Here is a 21,933-nt window from a genome sequence, read left to right on the forward strand (position 1 = left end):
ACAGTGCAAGTAAAAATACAACATAATCAACAGCTAGGACATACACTGAGCAAAGTACAATAATGAACAACTGTTAGGATATTCAGAGAAACAGATACAATAGGGAAAACAAAAGTTTTAAGCAAGCATACAGCCGAGCACAGAGATAAAATCTATCTGAAACAAAGCATCAGTTAACATGGCATGTTTAACAATATGGAAACTCCCTAATAGGAGCATAGCTACATCAGCAGACAGTACCAAATAGTGTAGCTTTAGTCCCCGTACCTAATAAGGCATATCTCTGTGCTATTTCTTATGAGGCAGTCCTGTAATCTGGATGGAAAGCCTTCCTGTGTAATTCAGTTTTGCATATTTGCAGAAAGCCAGGAGAGTGGGGGCTTTCCCAACCACCTCAGGCAGGCCATTCCATAAGGTGGGGGCTACCAAGCGTGTATGTGGGCAGCTGTTGATTTTGCCCAGCCGCAGAAGGCCCTGACAAGATATATGAAGCTGCCGTGGCAAGACATAGAGGGGGGCAGTTGCACAGATATGAGTGAACAAGGCTGTGAAGGGCTTTGAATGTGATAGTCATGACTCATGACCTTGAACTGAGCCCAGTAACTGATGGGAAGCCAATAGAGTGACTGTAGAATGGGAGTGATATGCATGCTCTAATGCCTGAGAATAAATAAGCAGCAGCATTCTGCACCACTGAAGCCTCTGAGTTGACTTTGAGGGGAAATCTATGTAGAGTGCATTACAGTAATCTGCTCTCGATGTTGTTGTGCCATGAATCTAGGTGGCCAGATTGGCTGTGCCAAGGTAAAGGGCCATCTTCTAGACTAGACTGAGTTGTGGGAAGGCCTTTTTTGCAGATGTGTTTACTTGCTTCTCTAGCAGCAGGGCTGGATCTAGGATAACCCCTAGGTTCTTAATTGAGTTAGCCAGAGTCAACTGAACCCCATCAAAGGTCAGAAACACAATGTCCTTCAAGATCTCTGCTTGTCCAGTCAGCATCACTTCAGTTTAAATTTGTTTAGGGTCTGTGTGGCCCAGCTTCCAATTCTCACTTGTCATGGAAACTTGCTGGGTCACCCTGGACTGGGAAATACCTGGAGATTTCAGGACTGGAGCCTTAGGAGGGCAGGGTTTGGAGAGAGACTGGAGCTTAGCAGGTTATAATGCAATAGAGTTCATCCTCCAAAGAAGCGATTTTCTCCAGGGGAACTGATCTCTGTTATCTAGAGATCAGTTGTAATTCTAGGAGATCGCCAGGCTCCACCTGGAGGTTGGCAACCTAGCTGCATACTCTCAGCCTCCTCTACCTTGCAGGACTGTTGTGCAGATAAAATGAAAGAGAGGAGAACAATGTAAGCTGCTTTAGGTTGTCATTGGGGAGAAGGGCATCGTGTAAATAAAGTAAATGATGATGTGGTGATGTTTGTTTCTACACAATGAACCTACCTCTTGCAACAGAATTAGACTGTGCTTGGCTTTGAAGGGTTCTGCTTCTTCTCACTGCCTCACATCAGCCTGCTTCACGCGGCTGTTTGAGAAGATGATTTAACCATCACAAATGTAAAAACCAGTCACAGCAACCACCAAGAGGAAGAAAAAAATTAATTGAGCATTGGTGTAAATTACAATAAAATGATGAACCAAAATGTCTTCATATTTGGGATTTACATGCAGGGTTCATTTGGAGCTGGAACGCACAGGAACGGCGTTCCAGAAGGTCTAAAAAGAGGTCACGTGGGTTTTGGCCCTGCCCACGTGATTCCTTTTCCTCCGAGTGAATGCCGAGTGGTGCTGGGCTCCAAAGGAAGGCAAGCTGCTTGGATTCCTTCTGCTCTGTTCCTTTACTTTCATTTCTGACTGGGGGAGGGGGGAGAGAGAGAGAGAGAGAAAATGAGTGAATGCCGAGTGGTGCTGGGCTCCAAAGGAAGGCTTTCACGGCCGGAGAACGATGGTTGTTGTGGGTTTTCCAGGCTGTATTGCCGTGGTCTTGCCGTGGACCACGGCAATACAGCCCGGAAAACCCACAACAACCATCGAAAGCAAGCTGCTTGGATTCCTTCTGCTCTGTTCCTTTACTTTCATTTGTGACTGGGGGGGGAGAGAGAAAATGAGTGAATGCTGAATGGTGCTGGGCTCCAAAGGAAGGCAAGCTGCTTGGTTTCCTTCTGCTCTGTTCCTTTACTTTCATTTGTGACTGAGGCGGTGGGGAGAGAGAGAAAATGAGTGAATGCTGAGTGGTGCTGGGCTCCAAAGGAAGGCAAGCTGCTTGGATTCCTTCTGCTCTGTTCCTTTACTTTCATTTCTGACTGGGGAGGGGAGAGAGAGAGAGAAAATGAGTGAATGCCGAGTGGTGCTGGGCTTCAAAGGAAGGCAAGCTGCTTGTATTTCTTCTGCTCTGTTCCTTTACTTTCATTTCTGACTGGGGGAGGGGGGAGAGAGAGAGAGAGAAAAAATGAGTGAATGCCGAGTAGTGCTGGGCTCCAAAGGAAGGCTTTCACGGCCGGAGAACGATGGTTGTTGTGGGTTTTCCGGGCTGTATTGCCGTGGTCTTGCCGTGGACCACGGCAATACAGCCTGGAAAACCCACAACAACCATCGAAGGCAAGCTGTTTGGATTCCTTCTGCTCTGTTCCTTTACTTTCATTTGTGACTGAGGCGGTGGGGAGAGAGAAAACGAGTGAATGCTGAGTGGTGCTGGGCTCCAAAGGAAGGCAAGCTGCTTGGTTTCCTTCTGCTCTGTTCCTTTACTTTCATTTGTGATGGGGAGGGGAGAGAGAGAGAGAGAAAATGAGTGAACGCCGAGTGGTGCTGGGCTCCAAAGGAAGGCAAGCTGCTTGGATTCCTTCTGCTCTGTTCCTTTACTTTCATTTCTGACTGGGGAGGGGGGAGAGAGCGAGAGAGAAAATGAGTGAATGCCGAGTGGTGCTGGGCTCCAATGGAAGGCAAGCTGCTTGGATTCCTTCTGCTCTGTTCCTTTACTTTCATTTGTGATGGGGAGGGGAGAGAGAGAGAGAGAAAATGAGTGAATGCCGAGTGGTGCTGGGCTCCAAAGGAAGGCAAGCTGCTTGGATTCCTTGGTGCTTTATTTTCATTTGTGACTTGAGAGAGAGAGAGAGTGAGTGGGTGCAAGCACAGCTGGCTCTCCAGAGGAGGGTGTTGCTTTTAGTTCATTCTGCTTTAAGGAAATACCTGAAGACTTTTGCGGAAAGGCGCCTGAGAGGAGAATGTTGCCTTCTGACACACTTCTGGTGATGTCAGGGGGTGTGGCATATGCTAATGAGTTATGCTAATGAGTTCCTGCAGTTCTTTTTCTAGGAAATGACCCCTGTTTACATGTATGTTGTGCAGGTCGGGAGACATACAGTTTGGACAGCCAGCTTCCCCCAGATCCTAGCATAACATGGATATCTGTGTTCTTTGCTGCTACTAGTAGCAGGAATTGACACATTGTCAGGGAGAGCAGGGGAACCCTGTATTTTTTTAAAGCTCTGTTTTGGAACTTTGCAAAGGTTGATTACATTTAATATTTTCTTGTTGTTTTTAGATGGAATTGATTAAAAATATAAGCACTGCTGAACAACCATATTTATTCACTAGACATGTTCATTTCCTCAACTTCTCAAGGTAAGAATTATCTTCAATTAAAATTATTTGTATTTAAATCAATAGAAAAATGTTTGTAGTATAAGCCTTTATTATCAATGCCTTTGGGGGACAGACTAAACATGAGTCTCTTGCACATCTGATAATGACCCATATGATTGATCCTGCCCATGTGATTCCAGGATCCTGTTGGAATATTCATACATTTACTGCAGTAGTACGGGGTTGCATCAAGACAAAGCAGTTCCCTTATGGCTTAAAGTATGTGTCAAAATGGCTTAGCTATTGGGAGAGAAATTATTAGTCCTATGGCTGAGAGAGACTGGAAAATTTGGTGGGTGGGAGGGAAGGGTGGTAGAATCCATATATACATATAATATTCATAAGTTTTTTAAAAAAAAATGTCGTTGCCTCTGTGCTCTGCATTCTTCTCCACAGAGGTCATTTCAGTTTTATAACCTTTCCAACTTAAAACTGTATACTGCATTATGTAAAACTAATGCTCTAGCCAGATTTCCATTTAATTTTTATTTTCCTCAGCATGTGGAGCTTTGCAAAGTCTTTGCTGTTAACCCTTTCCCCTTTAAAGTATAAACCCTGTGCATAGGAAGCTTTCAAATTAAAATCACATATGGTTATGATGACGATAAATGAGATACTTTATAGAATTAAAAAGGTTTAAAAACCTATTGAGTGGAGGGATAATTTACATTTCTAAATGGCAATAAGATTATAGAAAAAGATGCCAGCAGCAAATATCCACTCATTGCAATGCTATCCAATACTGTTTTTAGTGTTTAAGGACCAGCAGCAGTTTCTGCTGAATAGAATTCTGCACTTCTTGTGTTTATGCTCATGCCAGCAAGGTTATGGTTTTCAGCACTTTGATCTGATTGTATCGTTGGTAAACAGTAAAATGACATTGTGTGTGTGTTATGTGCCATCAAGTCATCTCCGACTATGGCAACCCTATGAATGAAAGACCTCCAAAACATTCTATCTTAACTGACTTTCTCAGATCCTGCAAACTGGAGGACGTGGCTTCTTTAATTGAGTCAAGCCATCTCGTTTTAGGTCTTCTTCTTTTCCTGCAGCCTTCCACTTTTCCTAGCATTATTGACTTTTCCAGAGAATCTTGTCTTCTCATGATGTGACCAAAGTACAATAGCTTTCTTGTCATTTTAGCTTCTAAGGAGAACTCAGGCTTGATTTGATCTAGTACCCACTTATTTGTCTTTTTGGCTGTCTATGGTATCCGCAAAACTCCTCCAGCACCACATGTCAAATAAATCAATTTTCTTCCTGTCAGCTTTCTTTATCATCCAACTTTCACATCCATACACGGCAATGGGGAATACCATAGTTTGGATTATCTTGAGCTTGGTTCCCAGAGAGACATCTTTATTTTTAAGGATCTTATCTAGCTCCCTCAGAGCTGCTCTTCCAAGTCTCAATCTTCTTCTGATTTCTTCATAACTGAAATCAAAATAAAATGCACTTTAGAGAGCTTAATTTTAGTGAAACTCCTCAATTGGTACTGTGTTTGAAGATCTAATATACAGCTTACCAGTTCCAAGACTAGAATTTGATGGAAGTTGACTATCAAGAAGAGAAACTATATTTGGTTGTTGTGGGTTTTCCGGGCTGTATTGCCGTGGTCTTGGCATTGTAGTTCCTGACGTTTCGCCAGCAGCTGTGGCTGGCATCTTCAGAGGTGTAGCACCAAAAGACACTGAGAGATCTCTGTCTTTTGGTGCTACACCTCTGAAGATGCCAGCCACAGCTGCTGGCGAAACGTCAGGAACTACAATGCCAAGACCACGGCAATACAGCCCGGAAAACTCACAACAACCATCGTTCTCCGGCCGTGAAAGCCTTCAACAATACAAGAAACTATATTTGATCCTCAAAAAAACCCTGTAGCTTTTGGGAAAGGACTCATTATATCTCTTGCTTAGTGGACTGTTTAATATCTTTGTTTTTCCAACTCAGAAGCATCTCAAAAGTTCATTTTAAAATAATATTTTGTTACTCCAGCATTTCTTGTTCTTGGGAATTGCCCCCCCCCCTTTGTGTCATGTGAGCTTTGGGGTTTGTCTGGGTGACTTTTTTCCATCTGGGAACATAAAACATTCATATAACATTATTAAAACAAAAGTTGCCCATTTTCTTTTTTTAAACACATATTGTCATCAGTGTACATTGCACTTAATAGAATAATATACGGCCTTAAAAGGTTGCTTTTCCAATGAGCTTCCTATTAAAGTTTGTCACTGAAGTTAAGGGGGAAAAGAAATGCAAAGATAACAAGTGGAGTGGTGGCACAGAATCTTCTCCATTGCCTTAAATATGATTTGAGTAATATTATACATATAATCTGTTCATGGATTTCTTGCATTTTTTAAAGAATATGTAGCAGCTGGAGTGGCTGTTTTGCATTCCATAAAGTTGGTTAGTCATTTCCTACTGTACCAAAGTTGCCTGTGTGAATGCCTTATAAAGCATTTTCTTCCCCTCATGGAGAAACAGCAGCTAGATGGGGTGTGGTGTTGACTGAAGTCAGAAACCTGACATGATGGGAAGGAGTTAAGACTGTGCCATCTTGGTACAGCCCCAGTTCAAAGGGGGGGGGGCTGCAGCTGTTCTTAATCTTTAACTATATTTTATGATATTGGGTACTTTGGGGGGAGGAGAAATACAGCAAATACTTTTTAACTTAAGCAATTGTTTTAATTCCCATTTTATTGCCATGCAAATGTGAACAAGGGAAGGGTGGAGGTGCCTATAATACAATCATGTGTCATGATGAAGTTCTATATATACTCTGGAAAGATTTTGATCGTTCCAGAGCTCATTGCTTACTGTAGATGAAATTCCCCTTCCCTTGATGCCAATGAAAAATTTGCCACTAGCTGTACTGTGTTCAGTATTGCTTATCATTTGAATAGTTCTTTCCAACATCAGCTAGCCTTGCACTGCACACTGTGTTTGGAATCAACAGTCAAAAGTTTGACTCTCTCTAGTTCAGCATGCACCAACCGTTATAAAGTTCCCCAATGCCAAGCTTAATTCATCATGAGCTACATAGTTACAAGTACATTGGATACATAATGAATGGCTGGAATAGTGGAATATCATGCTCACTCTTTTGTCAGAGAAGTTAGCCACAAGTGGCCAGGGGAAATGAAGAAAGGAACAACCCTCATGGTATAAAATGTTCTATATATACTCTGGAAAGATTTTGATCGTTCCAGAGCTCATTGCTTACTGTAGATGAAATTCCCCTTCCCTTGATGCCAATGAAAAATTTGCCACTAGCTGTACTGTGTTCAGTATTGCTTATCATTTGAATAGTTCTTTCCAACATCAGCTAGCCTTGCACTGCACACTGTGTTTGGAATCAACAGTCAAAAGTTTGACTCTCTCTAGTTCAGCATGGTCCAGTCCTTTATAAACACTATATTTATTTTAAAAATATATACACCACTTCTCTGGAGACCTGCCCGAGGCGGCTTATAACTAAGACAATGAAACAAAACCATTAAGATGCAGCCAGGGCTTCAGAAGAGAATCTTAACTGGTGGGCTGGACAGTATGGGAGGAAGCAGAGCTTCAAATTCCCTGGTCCAAGAGTACTTATGGCCATAAAAATAAGAATCAGGACTTTGAATTATGCTTGGAAACAGATGAGCAGTGAGTACTACATCTCTATTATTCTCCATGGTGTCACTCTCAGAGGCTAGGCGCTAGTGCAAGCTGGGGTTGGTATGCCTAGCAGGTGAAGCAGGTAGAGTAGTCAGGCAGTCCAAGTTCATACACAAGTAAGGCAGTCCAAAATCAAGTCCAAAGGTCAAAACACAGGCAGAGCAGTCCAATAACAAGGCAGGTGGGTGTAAAGCCAGTAGTCAAGCTGAGGTCATAAGCCAAGAGTTCAGTCCAAGGAGGAGCAAGGTACAGGGTGGGGTCAAGAGCTTCCAGGCACAAGACTCAGGTTGCAGGGAGTGACGAGCTAGGTTGCTTTTTTACAATGAATGATGAGCTAGGTGCTCCTTTTATACAGTGCTCTAGTTAAGAGGGTGAGGTGCAAGTGTTCCCTCTTCCTCTGACTGCAGCAACTCACTATTGGAGGGCAGTCGCACCTGGCGCTGTGCTTGCAAGCGAGCACTCCTGCGTCTTTCCCAGACAGCTGCCCTTGCCCAATTCCTCCATTTCTCAGGAGCCAGTCTCTCCTCCGCTCTGCATGAGCCCTCACCCCCAACAACTTCCCCAGAGGTCCCTGGCTGCGTTTCTTGCCACTCCGCCAAGGGTTCTTCTGGTGCTGTGGCTGGCTCTGGTGCAGGCTTCTGTAGTGCAGAGGCTGGCTCTGCCAGCTCCTCCAGCTCCTTGTTCTCCAAGGAGGACTCAACGGGGTGACAGGCTGAGGCTGGTTCACAACAGTAAGTTTTTTAAAAATGGCACTTTTAGTGTTGTTTAACAGTCACGTCTCTGTGACAACTGCCCATTCCAAAGAAAATTAGCTCTTACTATGAAAGTGCTTAGATTATACAGTTGCCAGGTTCCTGGTGGGAGAGGGTGGCCTGGCACTCATCATTAGGAAGTCTTCCAGGAGTGATGTTATTGAGCAGGCCATGGGAGTGCTCCCACGTTTCGCAACAGGCTGGTCCACTTGGGGCCTAAATTGGCATACAGAAGACCCCCTGGTTAAGATGCTATTACCTTTCAGTAAATTGATCCCTACTAGCAAGGTGGGAATGATCTATATTTGAGACTCTGAAATCTACAGCCAGTTTGATTACAGAACGATGAGCTAGATGGATGAGTAGTCCAGTTCAGTATAAGAGAGGCTTATCCTTATGAGGCTACAGTCTTATCCGTCCAATTATATCAGAGTAAGCCCTAGGACCTAGTTTTGAGTTAATGTACATATCATCAGAATGGGTTTGGAAAAGCCTTTTAGTAGAAATCAGAAACAAATCTTACTTCAGTTATGGGTGGGGTTGGGTTTTTTTTACGTCTTATACAAGATAGCCCTAAAATATGGTTAAAACAGGAAGTTGCTTTTTATAACATTTCTATTTATGCATGTATACTCTGCCCTCCACCTTCTTTTTATTTCTTTCTGGTGAGAAGATATCAGGAGGGAAAGGGGAGCAGAAAAGTTCTTAGGGCACAGCACAACAAATTCATTTGCCTTAAAAGGCACTGAATAGTTTAAAAGGAGCCTCTCTCATTTTCTCTCCATTATACGGAGAAAGATTTATTGCCTCTGAATGTGGAGGTTTCCTTTAATCGCCACAACTTCCCCATGCAGACTTCACCAAGTATTCCTTTTCAAACTTTTTTTTAAAAAAATCATCCTTTGTATTGATATGACATCATAAGCATAAACAGAAAATAAAATGGTGATGCTGTGACAGCACCGATGATGCCACCAATAACGACAGAATCCTCACTTGTGAATCCTGATTATTTAAATCATGTACAGAATGAAATAAACCAACTCATCTACCATAAAAATACAAAGAGAGGGCAGATATGCCAGAGAGCTCTACGCAAACAGGTTCCAATACTTGGGATCAACTGCTAAGAAAATCAGGAATAAGTTGTGTGTACTGAAAATCCCATAGAATGGACCTCCTGAGCTGTTACTTTGTATCCTAAAGTTCTAATCCCTTTATAAAAATACCCTCCCAAACATCTCCATTTCTTCACATTATGTGAAATGGTGGAGACTGAGAGGCTTCCTGTGTCCCTAAGAAATTTTGGGTGTATGCCATCACAACTTGGAGTCTTAATGGCTTTTAGTTTCCCCAGTAGGTCTAAAACGTCATCTGTCATCACCTCAATTTGACTTATTTGTTTATTATTTGTCTTTTTTTAAATTTTTATTGGATTAGAAATATTTTAATATCCATTACAATCAATTTCCTTTAAATATTCCAATTCTAACCCCCTCCCTTCCCCCCCTTTTGATGACTTCCAACAGTTTTCCAACCCCTTATCTATTTTCCCCTACTCATTTCAAACTTATTTCACCTATTAAACATATACTTTCACTCTCTTCTAAGCTTATCTATTATATCACAGTGCTATCTCTATTTCCCTTCCCATTTGGCTTAACAACTAAATAATACATTTCTGGCATATATTCTTCAATATTCATTTTAGTAGCCTGTACTCTATCTTACTCATTCTGGTCTCGTCTATATGGGACAAACAATTTGTCCCTCGTTATACATAGCTTTAAGTACATTATAAACATTGCATACCTTCAATATAAGTTAACTTCATACTGTTTTAATTATCTAATTTCTCCATTATGCAACTCTATCAGAAATAGTCAGTCACTTTAACCCATATATACACATTCAGCATAAGTCAATCAATTTGACCCATATTCTGTATGCTACTGTATATTTTCCCCTCCTTTCTTATATTCATTCATTTTAATTATATAAATTCACCATTATACCATTATCTGCCAGCGATGAAATTAATTAGTTTCTGTCCTTATAGATCTTATAATAACACCACTATTACTTAATACTATATATAGTAGTCAAATAGAATAATTGCTTAGAAATTTTCAATTAACTCCCCCCCCCCGGTATAGTCACTTCTCTCTTCTTTTGTTGTATTTCAGTAATTTTCAAACTGCCACAGTTCTCCTCCCACCTCCCATTTTTTCACCAAGTACTGTTTCAACTTCTCCCAATCCGTGTTAAACTGTCCTGGATCAAGGTCTCTCAATTTTCTGGTCATTTTATCCATCTCCGCCATGTACAGCAATTTGTAAATCCAGTCCTCAATAGATGGCACTTCTTGTACTTTCCACTTTTGCGCGTACAAAAGTCTGGCCGCTGCTGTCATGTAAAATAATAATGTCCTGTATTGTGCTGGAATATCCTCCATTTCCAAGTTCAGTAGCAGGAGTTCTGGGTTCTTATTAACTTGAAATTGTAAAATCTCGCTTATTACTCTTATTATTTCCCCCCAGTACTGCCTAGCTACCTCACAAGTCCACCACATGTGATACAAAGATCCCTCATGCTTTTTACATTTCCAGCATTTGTTAGACGTATTCAAATTCCCTAGCGCAATTTTCTTTGGTGTCAAAATACCAACGATAAATCATTTTATAGACATTCTCTTTAATATTAGTGCATGTCGTGATCTTCAACGTATTTTTCCACAAGTATTCCCACGCCTCCATTGTTATTTCTTTGTTAAAGTTTATAGCCCACTTCACCATTTGCACTTTAACTGTCTCATCTACAGTGTACCATTTTAGCAACACCTTGTAGACCTTAGAGATTTCCTTTTTGTTTTCTTGTAAAATTACTTCCTCTAATTCCGAGTTCTCCATTCTTATCCCTCCCTTTGCACAGTCCGAGTTGTAAAGATCTCTAATCTGTCTATATTGAAACCAGTCATAATTCGAAGACAACTCTTCTTGCGTCTTTATTCTTAATTTAGAAAGGTCTGTTCGTGTTATTTCCTTGTATGTTAAACATTGTTGTTCATTGTCAACAGTTCTCGGGTCTATTACTTCATAAGGAACCACCCAAGAGGGAGTTCCTTCCTGTAGGTAATTTCTATACTTCTTCCAAATTGTGAAGAGGCTTCTACGGATGTAATGGTGCAAAAACATAGAGTCTGCTTTTACTTTTTCATACCACAGATATGCATGCCATCCAAATATTTGTTTATATCCCTCTAAGGCCAGTAATTTGCGATTTTTCAAAGTCATCCAATCTTTCAACCACACCAAGCAGATTGCATCATGGTAAAGTCTTAGATTGGGCAGTTGCATTCCACCTCTCTCTCTTGCGTCCTGTAATACTTTCATTTTCACCCGAGGCTTCCTGCCTGCCCAAACAAAATCCGATATTTTCCTCTGCCATTTTTCAAACTGCTTAGAATCCCGAATGATTGGTATTGTCTGTAACAAAAACATCACTCTCGGCAACACATTCATCTTGACTACTGCAATTCTTCCCAACCATGACAAATTCAATCTATTCCATTTAATCAAATCTTTCTCTATTTGAGTCCACAATTTCTCATAGTTATTCTTGAATAGGTCTATATTTTTTGCAGTCAGTTCAATTCCCAAGTATTTCACCTTACTTGTTACTTCACAGTCTGTTATTTCCGTTAATAACTGTTTTTGTTTAGTCATATTTTTACATAGTATCTTAGACTTCTTTTTATTTACATAAAAACCTGCCAAATCTCCAAATTCTTTGATTTTTTCTATTACCTTTGGCATATTCTCAATCGGATCTTCCACAATTAACATTATATCATCTGCAAATGCTCTGACCTTATAGGAAAAGTCTTTTATTTTTATTCCACGGATCGCATTCTTCTCGAATCTGTATCATCAAAATTTCCAAAACTAAAATGAACAACAATGGAGACAACGGGCAACCTTGTCTTGTACCTTTGCCAATAGTCAGTTTTTTGGTCAACTCTTCATTCACCACAATTGCTGCACTCTGGTCTCTGTAAATTTCTTTCACTGCTCTTATGAATCTTTCTCCCATTTGCAGCTGTTCCATAGTGGCAAACATAAAGTCCCAGTTCAAATTGTCAAATGCTTTTTCAGCATCCACAAAGAAGAAACCAACCTCCTTGTCACACTGCTTGTCATAATATTCAATAGCATTTATAACTGTCCTTAAATTGTCTCTGATTTGTCTATTCGGTAAAAAATCAGCTTGTTCTTCTCCAATAACTTTGGATAACCATCCCTTTACTCTTTCTGCCAAGATCTTTGCAAAGATCTTATAGTCATTATTAAGTAAGGAAATTGGTCTATAATTTTTAACATTAGTCAAGTCTTGTCCTTCTTTGGGGATCAATGATATATTAGCTTCACTCCAAGTATCTGGAATTCTTTGATCTCTCAAAACACCATTGATCACTTCTTTTAGGAATGGTACCAGTTCATTGACCATTACCTTATAAAATTTAGCTGTAAGTCCATCAGGTCCTGGCGCCTTTCCCAGGTTTGTTGACTGAATTGCCTTTCTTATTGACGATAAGTAAAGGAACAAGACAAGGTTGCCCGTTATCTCCATTGTTGTTCATTTTAGTATTGGAGATTCTGATGATACAAATACGTCAAGATGATGAAATTCGTGGAATAAAAATAAAGGACTATTCATACAAGGTCAGAGCATTTGCGGATGACATAATGTTAATTGTAGAGGACCCATTGGAGAACATGCCAAGAGTGATAGATAAGATCAAGGAGTTTGGAGACTTGGCAGGTTTCTTCATTAACAAAAAGAAGTCAAAGATATTATGCAAAAATATGACTAAGCAGAAACAACAATTGTTAATGGAAACAACGGATTGTGAAGTAACAAGTAAAGTGAAATATTTGGGAGTCGAATTAACTGCAAAGAACATAGATCTATTCAAAAACAATTATGAAAAACTATGGACTCAGATAGAGAGAGACTTGATTAAATGGAATAGATTGAATTTGTCATGGTTGGGCAGGATTGCAGCAGTTAAGATGAATGTGTTACCAAGAGTAATGTTTTTGCTACAGACAATACCAATCATCAGAGACTCCAAACAATTTGAAAAATGGCAGAGGAAAATATCAGATTTTGTTTGGGCAGGCAAGAAGCCTCGAGTGAAAGTGAAAGTTTTACAAGATGCAAAGGAAAGAGGCGGAATGCAACTGCCCAATCTGAGACTTTATCATGATGCAATCTGCCTAGTTTGGTTGAAAGAATGGATGACATTAAAGAACAAGAAACTATTAGCCCTAGAGGGATATAAAAAAATATTTGGATGGCACGCATATTTATGGCATGACAAAGTAAAGGTCAACTCGATGTTCCTGCATCACTTTGTTCGGAGAAGTTTATACATAATCTGGAAGAAGTACAGAATTTATCTACAAGAAGGAACCCCTTTGTGGGTGGTTCCATATGAGGTGATAGACCCGAGAGCTGTTGATAATGAACAACAATGTTTAACGTATAAAGAAATAACTAAAACTGAAGCATCCAAACTTAGAATAAAGACACAAGAGGAACTATCACCTAACTACGATTGGTTCCAGTATAGACAGATCAGAGATTTATATAATTCGGACTCTGTAAAGGGAGGTATACGAATAGAGAATTCGGAACTAGAGCAGACCCTTCTTAAAGAAGATAAGAAAAGAATATCCAAGGTATACCAAGTACTGTTGAAGTGGTATACCGAGGATGAGATAGTTAAAACACAAATGGTGAAATGGGCTATAAACTTTAATAAAGAAATAACAATGGAGGCATGGGAATACTTGTGGAAAACTACAATGAAGACAACGACATGTATTAATATCAAAGAGAACATTTATAAAATGATCTATCGTTGGTACATGACACCAAAGAAGATTGCGCTAGGGAATTTGAATACTTCTAATAAATGCTGGAAATGTAAGAAGCATGAGGGCTCCCTCTATCATATGTGGTGGTCGTGTGAGGTAGCCAGGCAGTACTGGGGTGAAATAATAAGAGAAATGAGTGAAATTTTACAATTTCAAATTAATAAGAACCCAGAACTCCTGCTACTGAACTTGGGAATGGAGGGAATTCCAGCCCAACACAGGACGTTGATATTTTATATGACAGCAGCAGCTAGACTTTTGTATGCGCAAAAATGGAAAGTACAAGAAGTGCCAACTATTGAAGATTGGACTTACAAATTGCTGTATATGGCTGAAATGGACAAGATGACAAGAAAATTGAGAGATCTGGACTCAGGGCAGTTCAACACAGACTGGGAGAAGCTGAAACAATACCTGGAGAAGAAATGGGAGGTGGGAGGAAAACTGTGGCAGTTTGAGAACTACTGAAGTATTGAAGTAGAGGGGGGAGACTTTACCGGGGGGAGAAGAGATAAATGTGAATTAATAAGCAGTCAGATTAATAGATTGACATATATATAGATATATATAGGTTAACAAACAGAACATAGAGAAAATAATTAATTATAAGGACTAAATATAAGGAGCGATTAACTAACAATATTTTCTTTTTTTTCTGACAAGTTTTGTACCAAACTGAATGTCTGAAGATATAGATGGGTCAAATTGATTGACTACGTGAGGAGAGATATATAGAACTATTATAAAAAGATAGAATGAGTAATATATATAGAGAATAAGTCAAATTGTTTGATATAAACGAATGTATGATCTATATGGTTTATGATATATAGAAATACCTGAAATTGAAAAATTGGGATAAATTGTTTATCTAAGATGGAAACAAAGGCTTACAGTTTGGGCATATAATGTTAAAAATAGTTAAGGATGTACTGCTTAGAATAATGGAGAATATATATTTGTTTTAGATAGAGGAAGCTAATAAAAGTAAGGGAAAGGGGACAAAGGGTTGGAAAGCTGTTGGAAGTCAACAAAAAGGGGGGGGGAAAGGGAGGGGGTTAGAGATGAAAAAATTGGGGAAAATTGAATGTAAATGTGGAAATAATGGATTCTAACCCAATAAAAAATTTTCAAAAAAAAAAAAATGAATTGCCTTTCTTATCTCCTCCTCTGTTACTATTCAATTTGTCTCTCCAATCTTCCGAAATTGCTGGAAGCTTCATTTTCCCCAAATATGACGCTATTGAGTCTTTATTCACTTCTTTTTTATTGTACAGTTTAGCGTAAATTTATAAAAAGCTCTGCTAATAGCAGTCTGTTCCAAGTATACTTTATTGTCCTCACATATTTTATTTATTGTCTTCTTCTCCTTTCTCTTCTTGCCATGCCAGGTATTTCCCAGGTTTGTTTGCACCTTCAAACGACTTTTGATTCATTCTCTTAAGGTTCCATTCCAGTTCTTTGTTATTCATTGCCGTCAACTGCTCTTGAAGGATTTTAATATCCTGATAAATTTTCTTTTTCCCTGGTCTTTTCTTTAAATGTATTTCTTTGGCTTTTATTTTTTCCATAATCTCCTGTCTCTTCTCCTCTCTTTTTTTCCTGGCTCTTCCATTTAAGTCCATTAATATGCCTCTAATTACTGCTTTGTAGGTGTCCCATACCTTATTGGTTGGTGCTTCTCGATTCATGTTGTACTGTATGAAGAACTTAGTTTCCCTTCTCAACATCTCCACATTTTCTCCTTCTTGTAACAAGTCCTCATTTATTCTCCATCCTTTCCTCTTAGTTCTTTTCCCGAACTTCCACATAATTGGATTATGATCTGAGCCTACCATAGGCATTATTTCCACATCCTTAGTCCAAAGCACTAAGTCCTTTGAGGCCCAGATCATGTCAATTCGTGATAAAGTGGAGTGTCTTGCGGAGAAAAATGTATATTGTCTGCCTTTGGGATTCTGTATTCTTCATACATCTTCCAAAGTTTCCTGTTGCATTAACGCAAAAAAAGTCTTTGGTAATAGTCCTCTTTGCTTTTGTGCAGATGTTGATTTTTTATCCTGCTCCAAATTTGTGACTCCATTGAAGTCTCCTGCAAGAATTATCTGGTCATAAGAAAGTTCGTCTAATTGCTTCTTCAAGTCCTCAAAGAAGCTCTCTTTTGCCCCATTAGGTGCATAAATTCCAATCACCAACACTTCCTTTAAATTCCATGTACATTCCACTGCTAAAAATCTGGCTTCCACATCTCTAATCACTAACTTTGGCTGTAGCTCCTCTTTCAAATATAATACCACTCCCCTTTTTTTCTTTGTTGAGGCCGCTACAAAATCATTGCCCAGTTTGCTCGATTTAAGATATTTTACATCCTGTTTTCTAATATGAGTCTCTTGTAAACAAACAATATCACATTTCTGTTTTAATAGCCAGTGGAAAATACTTTTTCTCTTATTGGGTGAATTAAGTCTATTTACATTCCACGATAAAATTTTACATTCCATATTCATGGCCTTGTTGTTGGTAAGTCCTTTTCATTGTCCCTCAAAAACTTTTCCATTTCAAGTTCAGATCTGATGCGCTTTTTCACTCCTCCAAACTCAAATGACAATCCTTCCGGCAATTCCCATCTGTACTTTATTTTCATGTCCTTCAAAATTTGGACTAATGCTTTGTATTTTTTCCGGTCAAGCAACACCGATCTGGGTAACTCCTTCATAATAATAACCGTCTTGCCATTAACCTCCAATGGGTCTTGAAATTGCTTACTTACAATCATTTCTCTTATATTTCTAGTCATAAATTGCACAATCACATCTCTTGGTAGTTTCCTCTGGGTCGCAAATCTTGAATTTATGCGATACACCACATCTAGGATAGCCACAATTTCCTCCTCCTCCTTCCCCAGGTATTCAGCTAACACCTCAACAATTTGTTCTTGGGCTGTCTTTCCCTCTACCTCCAGCAAGCCACGAAACCTCAGCTGCTTCTCCATATACTTGCTCTCCGCAACAGCCATTCTTCCCCTCATCACCCTCATCTCCGTTCGTTGCGTATCTGAGAGATTCTCCACCGCCTTCTCCACTACATTAACTTTTTGTTGTGCTGCTTGCAAATCATTTTGTATTGTTTCCATTCCCTTCTTCACTTCTGCCAGTTCATTTTTTACTGTCTCCTTAACCTCTTTAACCTCTTTCACCAACTCCTGTTTTGTCTCCTTCAGTTCCTTTAACATTTCCATAAATTTTTTGTCCAAATTCTCTATAGCCGTTTGCCACTCTTTCTTCGACATCGTGGGGCTTGACTTACCTCGCTCCCACGAGTCTGCTCGTTTCCTTAACTCCGTGGCGCTTGGCTTAGTGTCCTTTTAGTTTAATTTGAATGTCCCGGTTTCATAAAGAAAAAAAAAACGTTTAAAAGAGTCCAAAATGTCGGGCGTCTTTTCTCTATGGTTTTTCTGTAGTTTTTGTAATCCAATATGGCTTACTTCCTCTTCTGCTGAGTCGGGACCCTTCCCTTTTCAAAAATGGCGATTCCCTTCTTCCTGTCTTCGGGTAAGGGCCGTCTCTCTCCAGCAGCTCTATCCCTGTTACGCACTTCCTGTTTCCCGACTCCCCACAGCAGCTCTCGCGATGTTAGAAACTTTCTCACAGCCTGTTATCTCCTTGCAGCCACAGGTATGGAAAACAATAGTCCAATTTCTTTAATAACTTCGTTTAGCTTAGTCCTTTTTCTAATCTATTTCTTGCTGAGTCTTCCCCTACTTATAATCAATCTGTTGCAGTTTTAAAGTCCACTTTAATACTTCATTGCTTTAAGTAATTCGTCCCGTTTCAAGAGATAGTGATCTTTACCTTTTCAAACGTCTTTCTGGGTTGTAATCACTGTTTCAATCTCAGAATCTCCTTCACCTTCTTTCCCTCTGTTGAAGCTTGGGCATGTAGGTCTTATGCCAGCCGCACTGGCTCCAGGACTGCCGCAGAGATTTAAGCCGACCTGTCTTAGGGTGGGACCTCAAGGGTCGGGAGAGAGTCCGTTGCGCAGGACCCCCCCTCGCCCGAAATCAACGCGCCCTGAGGTGCTTGAGCGTTCTATGCCTGTTCTCCGCCTGAGAACAGTTGGCTGCGAGCTTATTTGCCCCGCCGGCTGCTGAAACGGCAGCCCGGTCAGCTCTGTACTTAGAGCTGCGTTAGACCTCCATGGATCCCAAACCGGAAGTCTCCTTTGTTTATTATTTGTCTTAATGCCTTTAGCAATCCTCGCCTCAAATCTATTCTTGCACACCTAATTATTAAATTGCACTTCTTTTGCCAGACCCTGTGCTCCCTTCTATTCAATTCATTGGGACAGACCTTACACTTCTTAAAAGAACTCTTTTTGCTTTTTATGGCTTCCTTGACTTGGATTGTTAACCATGCAGGTATTCTCTTAGACTTGGCTATACCTTTCCTAACCTGGGGAATGCATTCTACCTGGGCTTCAGCTAGTGTAGTTTTAAATAGCTTCCAAGCATCCTCTAAGGATTTGACTCTCTTTTATTTCTCTTTCAGTTTCCTTTTAACTAGTCCCATAATTTTTGTAGTTTCCTCTTTTGAAATCTAATGTTAGTTACTGTTTTGGACTTCAGGGGTAACTTTCCATAGACCTGAATGGAAAGTTGTAAGCTTTTCTCAGAAAAAGTCTGCTCAGGTTGTGTGGAGGCCACTAGCCCAGGACTAGTCCTAGTGGTGTGGTTGTTGCTACTAGCACCAAGCTGAGTCTAATGGTGCAGAAACCACTGCTAGCTCCAGGCCCAGTGGCATGGTGGCTGCTGAACCAGGCTTGGCATTACGGTGGCCACCTCTGGAGGGCCTGCTTCCTCCTTTCCTTCTCTCCTACCAGCCAACTACCTTTTTTGGTATTTATTTTATTTAAAACATTCCTATGCCACCTTTCTACCCAATTCATGTTCTCCAAGGAGGCAAACACTGAACTGTTTAAAACATTGCATATTTTAAATTCAAATCTCAGTAAATACAATCATATAAAATACATATCTTATTTACATGTATGTAAATCCACGGAATGTCAAAGAGTAAATGGTTCGTAATCCCTGTCCTTTTCCATTTTTAATGAGAACAGCAAAAAAGATATGTTTTTACTCAGCTCAGTAAGACAAATGAACTATAATTATAATGATTACCACAGCCAAATTCCTCACACTGGTACCATGAAATTTCATTCACACGTTATTTCAAAAAAGTTGTACAGTTGAAAGTATCAAAATCAAGATGGAATTTCTTTTCCAAAACACAAAGAAAAGATTTCAACTATCAGACAATACGGCCTATGAAACTGGCCATCTCTTAATCTAACCAACTCTTTCAGTTTAGAAAAGCAAGATTCAGGTCCAGTAGCACCTTGGAGACCAACTAGATTTTCAAGGTGTGAGCTTTCGAGAGTCAAAGCTCCCTTCATCAGATACATGGAGTGGAAAAAGGCCTATAAATTCCAGGCAGAGGGTGGGAAGGGTATTGCAAATTAGATTGTCAGGAAGCTAACTATAATATTTATTTATTTATTTATTTATTTATTTATTTATCTATTTGATTTATACTCTGCCCTCCCCACAAATGGGCTCAGGGTGGCTAACAACATTCATAAAACACAGTGAACTGATCACAAAACCATAAAATCAATAATAATTTTAAAAAGTCATTAAAATAGTCCAGGCGCAGGCTATTTAAATAAATATTTGGGAGTCCATATATGGGCATAGTAGATGGCCAAAGTCAACCCCAGAAAAAGTGGTTGTCTTAGGTGGAAGAAGGGGGACACCTGCTGGCACTCAGCCAAAGGCCCGGTGGAACATCTCCGCTTTACAGGCCCTGCGGAACTGTAACAGATCCCACAGAGCCCTGATCTCCAGCGGGAGAGTGTTCCGCCAGTGCCAGGGCAGAAAAAGCCCTGGCCCTGGTTGAGGCCAGACAGATGTCCTTTGGGCCGGGGACAACCAGGAGTTGCTTGTCTGCAGAACGCAATGCCCTGCAGGGGACGTAATGGAAGAGGCGGTCCTGCAGGTATGCAGGTCCCAGTCCGTGAAGGGCTTTAAACACCAAGGTTAACACCTTGAACCGGATCCAGAACTCCACTGGGAGCCAATGCAGCTGGCACAGCACAGGATGAATGTGTGCTCAGATTGGTGTTCCAGTAAGGATGTGTGCCGCTGCATTCTGGGCCAGCTGTAACTTCCGGGTCAGGCCAAAGGGCAGCCCAGCATAAAGTGAGTTGCAGTAGTCTAACCTGGAGGTGACCATTGCATGGATTACTGTGGCCAGGTCCTGGGGTGAAAGATAGGGTGCCAGTTGCCTGGCCTGTCGAAGATGAAAAAAGGCAGACCTGGCAACAGTCGTGACCAGGGCCTCCATTGAAAGTGTGGCATCCAAGGTCACACCCAGGCTTCTTCACTGTTGACGAAGGTTTCAACTGTACCCCATCATGGATTGGGAGCCGGGTCCCCAGGTCGATCGCCCCACGACCCAGTCACAGAACCGCCGTCTTCATGGGATTCAGTTTCAGGCGACTCTAATGTAACCATACTGTCACAGCCTCAAGATCCTTGGCTGTTGTACATGTTGTAATACATGTTGTAATTAGGTTGATAGAACTCAGGTACAAAGTACGTAAAATTAGCATCTTAACACGAGAAAAATCCTATGTCCTGATTCAACCCAGAGGGATCCATTGTTTCAAACTTGCAAATAAATTCAATTTCAGCAATCTTGTGTTGCAATTTTCCTTTGAAATTTCTCTGCTTGAGAACTGCTACTCTGAAGTCAGTGATGGAATATCCTGGCAGACTGAAATATTCTCCCACTGATTTTTGAATGTTGTGGTTTTTTATATCCGATTTATGCCCATTCATTCTTTTGGTAAGGGACTGACCTGTTTGTCCAGTATAGAGAGTTGATTGGACAACCAGGTCAGGTCTTGAATCTACTACAGACCAACACAGCTCCCCACCTGAAACTGTCAGTTTAGAAAGTTTCACTGTCTCTTAGACTTCATTAACACAAGATTTTATAGTCAACCTTTCTGCTTTTTTCCAGTTCTGTACAAATAACATTTTTGCTGCAGTAAGTAAATCAGCTGACTGGCTTTTATCTGTCCCTATGACTTCAGCTTTCCCTTCTTCCCTACCCCTAACAGTCTCTCCCTGGGAAATAGCTGGCTGGACTGCATTGCAACCACTAGTAGGCCAGGCTGCATGGCGGCTGCCACTAACAGGGCACTTTGTGTGGGTAGTGAGTTTCTGGTAGTCATCAATGGGCCCTGTCTCCAGTGGGTTCTCCATCAGGGGACATGATAGTGGAGGAGGGGCAGAACCTTTTCTAGGGCTGTTCCAGCTTCCCAGTCTACTCCCCTCCTAAGTTTTGCTTCACAGAAAGTGAGGCATGGTAGTGTTGTTGTGATTCCCTATCAATTCCCAGCAGCTACTGAGAGTTTCATGGGCATTCTTTTCTTAAAGCCATAGGTATTATTTCTGTTATTTGAGCAAGTTTTAATTCCTTGGGAGACAGGTGTTAAAGATTTTAGGGTTTTTTGCAACCCTGGGACTTATTTCAGGTCTGTAGAGAAATTCCCTTGGCTCTGTCAATCATAATCTCTATGCCACAGTTCAGAAATGGATAAATTGATCTCAGTGCCTACTGGAATAAGTTAAAGTTACATATTATATAAATTACATTTCATCAGCAAAAAAGGTGGTTTTAGAATGAACAGTTTAGCCTAACTAGGTATTCACAAAGCTACCAAAAAACAACCCTACCAGATTTTCTAACCTGCACCGTTTTAACTCATGTCACATGTCAGTCTTAAGGAAAATAAATACTGTAAGTAGGGGCTTAAAATGAAGCTGGATATGTTTCCTTGATATCTTAGTAAAGATACATTCC

General features: G+C 40.5%; 1 protein-coding gene across 1 annotated transcript in view; it reads left to right on the plus strand.

The window, feature by feature from the left end:
• The window catches only part of UST (uronyl 2-sulfotransferase), a 255,515-nt gene that overhangs the window by 112,686 nt on the left and 120,896 nt on the right, over window positions 1-21,933 (plus strand). The window contains exon 4 of the mRNA XM_054992691.1: window positions 3,545-3,624. Within this exon, the coding sequence (XP_054848666.1) occupies window positions 3,545-3,624 (80 nt within the window). The remainder of the gene's footprint in view (window positions 1-3,544; window positions 3,625-21,933) is intronic.

The sequence above is a fragment of the Eublepharis macularius genome, chromosome 1 (assembly GCF_028583425.1).
Source record: "Eublepharis macularius isolate TG4126 chromosome 1, MPM_Emac_v1.0, whole genome shotgun sequence".
Taxonomy (NCBI): domain Eukaryota; kingdom Metazoa; phylum Chordata; class Lepidosauria; order Squamata; family Eublepharidae; genus Eublepharis; species Eublepharis macularius.